Here is a 5,057-nt window from a genome sequence, read left to right as displayed (position 1 = left end):
TCCAAAGAGCAGTCAGGGTTCCCTGCCCTGTGGAAAGTCCAAGGTCCTCCCCCCTCCGTTCATGTCTAGGAAGGTGAACATCCAAACTGGCTAGGTTCCCACCAAGCCAGAACATGAAGTAGGATCAAAACCCCGTGCCATTGTCCTTGGCTTCTCATCAGCCCTCATTGTTCGCCAACATAAAATATCTTGTGCTAAAACAAACCGAAGAAGTGAAAGACCTGTATGAAAAGAACATTACATCGTTGAAGAAAGAAATTGAAGATGATATCAGAAAAATGGAAAGATCTCCCAAGCTCTTGGGTAGGTAGAATCAATATAATAAAACTGTCATCTTATCAAAAACAATCTATAGATTCAATGTAATGTCCATCAAAATTCCAACACAATTCTTCACAGAACAAAAAAGAACAATACTCAACTTCTCAGGGGAAACTAAACATCCAGTATAGCCAAAACAATCCTACACAGCAAAGGAACATTCCAAGGTATCATTATCCCTGACATCAAGCTCTGTTATAGAACTACAATAATGAAAACAGCTTGATGTTGGCATAAAAACAGACAGGTGGACCAATGGAATTGAATAAAAGATCCTGATATTAATCCACACACCTATGAATACCTGAATTTTGACAAAGAAGCTAAAATTATACAATGGAAAAAAGAAGGCATCTTCAACAAATGGTATAATTGGTATAATTGGATGTTAACATGTAGAAGAAAGCAAATACATCCATATCTATCCCCATGCATAAAATTCAAATCAAAGACCTCAATATAAATCTAGTTACACTAAGCCTGATAGAAGAGAAAGTGTGAAATAGCCTTGAACACATTGGCACAGGAAACTATGTCATAAATATAACACCAGAAGCACAGACACTGAGAGCAACAATCAATAAATGGGACCTCCTGTAAATGAAAAGTGCTGTAAGGAAAGGAACATGGTAAATAAGACAAAATGGCAGCCTACTGAATGGGAAAAGATCATCACCAACCCCACATCTGACACAGGGCCAATCTCCAAAATATATAAAGATCTCCAATATATATCCAGATATCAAAATAGTAAATAAACCAATTAAAATGGTTTATTTTAAAATGGGATAGAGATCTAAACAGAAATTCTCAAAAGAAGAATCTCAAATGGCCAAAAGACATTTAAGGAATTGATCAATATCCTTAGTCATCAGGGAAATGCAACTCAAAACAATTCTAAGATACCATATTACACCTGTCAGAATGGCCAAGATCAAAAACACTGATGACAACTTATGTTAGAGATGATGTGGAGTATGGGGAACTTCTGTGGAAGCACATTCCACTCCTTCAGTCAATCATCCTTAAGATATCAGCCCACTTGAGTGTGGTCTCTGATACTGTAAATGCAGCTATAAAGCATGCAATCTCTCTCTTGCTTCCGATTCTCTTTTCCAGCTGCGGGATTTGGTTTCTGTTCCCTATTCCAGCAGAGAATTGTAATTTGTATATCTACCCCTAAATAAATAACCATCTATTATTCTCAATTCTGAACTAGTGTGGTATTTCTTTAAATGTCATTCTTTATCTGGGACCCAACCATTTGATTTTAGAATCCCCAGCTCTGAGTGTACACACGTCCTCCATCAGGCTTGCAGCAAGCCCTGCTTAGTGCAAGTCCTCCCTCAGCTCGCCTCAGCCATGGCCTGTGTGTGGAGCCAGTAGTTCATTTGGATATAGAATTCTCATGCAGCAGCTTTTCTTGCTACAGATTGGACACAGCTCTTTATATTTTCTCATTGCATGCCTTAGAGTGGCTTCAAGTCCCCTCACACCCCACTGCTTGCCTCCAGCCAGCGTGCACTGTGGAAACTCAGGTAAGAAGTAGGCTTCCCTGGTCTGAGCCAGTTGTTCTGCAGCTTCTAACAATTTGTCTGCATTTGCTATTCCACTGCTCTGGAGACATCCACAGAACACACAGTCTATGATTTATATTATATAACTATTCTTAATCTGAGCATATCTTTCTGCGTTTCACTCTACAATCAGATTCAGACCAGCCCTGCAATTCCAAGTGTGCCACTAAGCCTCCACTGTGTTTGTTGTGTAGGTGGCCTGCGATACCACCTACTGGAAAGTAAGAGTTATTGCACCTACTCCAGCTCAAAATCCAACCATAGGTAAGATTTATAATTTGAGATATAAATTATGAATTTANATCCAACCATAGGTAAGATTTATAATTTGAGATATAAATTATGAATTTATAATTTAAAAGGGCAATATGTTGGACAACCTAACCATCCAGGGTTTCAATAGCCTCTTTACTTACAACATATACAAGGTTTTACAAGACTTATATGATTTCCCTCCTACATCACTATTTTTGATTCTGGGGATTAATCTTGTCCTCAATATTTTTCCTTAAAAATATGGTTTGATAATAGAGCTAAGAATGAGGCCTTTTAGAAATGGTACAGTCTTTACAGACTGAAACCAAGCTTCTCAAAAAATAGGTTGGAACTTTGAAGAAGGATACAAACAATTTAACTAACAAAACTCAGTCAGTTGAGGTACTTTTAGAAATGGTACAGACAGATAGTGATTTATTAAGAGGAAAATTTAGCACTCTGGGGAAGGATTCAGCCGATTTGGTACATAAAACCCAGTCAATGACAATGGGGACTGAAACATTATTAGAGAGAATTTGTACTATGAATTATTTATCAGACTCTGTCGAAGGGGTATGACAGATTGACTGATAGAATGTCTTTCCGAGAAGGTAATATGCATGCTATGAAGATTATGTTCAAGGATGTGGCATTATCTCTACTGGACAGATGTCATACCTTGGAATCCTCAATAAGGGCATCAGAATAGAACACTGGACAAGAGACCCAGACTTTACAAAAGGCAGTGGTAAACAGATTTGGAAAGATTGAGGAACTTATCAAATTTGATAAAATGAGACAAAAGGTACAAAGACAAAAATTTAGCCTCATCAGTACATAAAAAAAACTCCAGGATAGCTTCCCCAGAGTTCTGCCTGTCTTTCCAGTAATAACATCAGAAAATGTATCTGGCCTCAAGTACCCTAAGGTTGTAAACGAATATACATGGGAGCCCATATGTATGACTGATCTAAAAGAAATTAAACAAGCAATTGTAGCTTATGGACTACATTTGTAATTTGTTAGGGAAATAGTCAAAATGTGGGCTTCAAGTAACAAAGCAATGCCACAAGACTGAACTCAGTCAATCTCAGCAGTCCTAGAAAATGGACCATAGTTGCTTTGGAGGTGCAATTTTAAGAAAGAAGCTAAAATTTTAGAGTAACAGGAAAAAGCAAAAGGTCTTGAAATTTCCCTAGATCAAATTCTAGGTGAAGGACCTTACTCTGATCCTCAGAATCAAGCTCTTTTTGATGAACACAACTTGTCCCTATGTAAAACAGCAGCTTTAAAGGCTTGGGACAGGATTCAGGAACTAGGAAAGAGAGCTGAATCTTATCTTAGGGTTAAACAGGATCAGAGAGAACATTTTAGTGACTTTTTTTTACAAAGACTAACTAAGGCTGTACAAATAGGGATAACTGACCCAGAAGCTAGACATATAATAATTAAATCTTTGGCTTATGAGAACGCCAACTTAGACTGCCAAAGGATCCTTGGGCCTTTAAAGATCAGATCAGCACCCATGGATGAATGGATCTTGCATACAATGTATGTTGAGACACTTGACTATGGTACTGAAGCTTGGGTAGGAGAAGCAATTTCCAATAGTAAGAGAAGACATCAAAATACCAAATGTTTTAATTGTGACAGAATGGGACATCTTAGAAGAGATTGTAGACAAGGGATTCCTAGGAATAATGTCTCCTCTGGGAATGGCAGGACTCAGACTTCAGGTATATGTAGGAGGTATGGCAAAGGTCAACATTGGACCAATGAATGTAAGTCAATGAAAGATAGACAAGGCAATCTGACACCATCAGGAAACACATAAGTGACTTTAAAGAACCTCTTAATATAGTTACTAATTTACAATATGCAGAAAGAGTTATCTTGAATATTGAAACCACTGGATTTATACCAGATAATACAGAATTGACTTCATTGTTTATTCAGGTGCAAGACAAAATCAGTAATAGGCTTTGTCTTATGTACATAACACACATCCAATCCCATACAGGTCTGCTAGGTCCTTTCGCACAAGGTAATGAAGAAATTGATCAATTATTGATTGGAAGTATGTTGCAGGCCTCCTGAATTTCATAAAATACATCATGTCAATAGCAAATGTTTAAAGAAAGAGTTTTCTATTACATGGCAACAAGCCAAGGAGATTATAAAGAGGTGTCCTACTTGTTCTTTCTATAATCAAACACTGTTGCCTGCAGGGAGTAACCCAAAGGGTACTCAAAGGAATGAAATATGGCAGATTATTGTATTCCACTTTACAGAATTTGGTAAATTAAAATATGTACACCACAACATAGACACATATTCAGGTTTTCAAAGGGCAATTGCCTTGAACTCAGAAAAGTCTGATTAGGTAATCACACATTTATTGGAAGTTATGGCCATCATGAGTATACCTGCACAAATAAAGACAGACAATGGTCCAGCATATGTATCTAAAAAAATGAAATGGTTTTTGCTAATTATAATATAAATCACATTACAGGTATACCAAATAATCCTAAAGATCAGGCAGTTATAGAAAGGTCAAATCGTACTATAAAGGATATACTGAACAAGCAGAAAGGGATGGAAAATACCCCCAGAAATAGATTGCATAATGATTTATTAACCTTGAATTTTCTTAATGCTAATGAGAAAAGAACAACAGCAGCAGAAAGGCATTGGATAATGGAAAAAAAAACTTCTGAATTGAATCAACAAGTATATTTCAAGGATGTGTTGACCTCACAATGGAAACCAGGAGATGTACTATGTTGGGGAAGGGGTTTTGCTCTTGTTTCTACAGGAGAAGAAAAATTGTGGATACCATCAAAATTAATAAAGATTCGCTTTGAAAAGGAGAAACCTATTGAAACAGAGAAATGACAGCTT

At 37.0% G+C, this 5,057-nt stretch overlaps 1 protein-coding gene across 1 annotated transcript in view; it reads right to left on the bottom strand.

Moving 5' to 3' along the window:
* Positions 1-5,057, bottom strand: part of LOC126509336 (histo-blood group ABO system transferase 1-like) — a 20,011-nt gene that overhangs the window by 7,099 nt on the left and 7,855 nt on the right. Inside the window, exon 2 of the mRNA XM_050155177.1 lies at positions 2,832-2,866. Coding sequence (XP_050011134.1) covers positions 2,832-2,866 — 35 coding nt within the window. The remainder of the gene's footprint in view (positions 1-2,831; positions 2,867-5,057) is intronic.

Source organism: Alexandromys fortis, unplaced genomic scaffold (assembly GCF_014885135.2).
Source record: "Alexandromys fortis isolate MF-2015 unplaced genomic scaffold, M_Fortis_MF-2015_v1.1 scaffold_72, whole genome shotgun sequence".
In the NCBI taxonomy this organism is placed as follows: Eukaryota; Metazoa; Chordata; class Mammalia; order Rodentia; family Cricetidae; genus Alexandromys; species Alexandromys fortis.
Note: the sequence above shows the minus strand (reverse complement) of the source record. Positions and strands in the feature narration are given on the sequence as shown.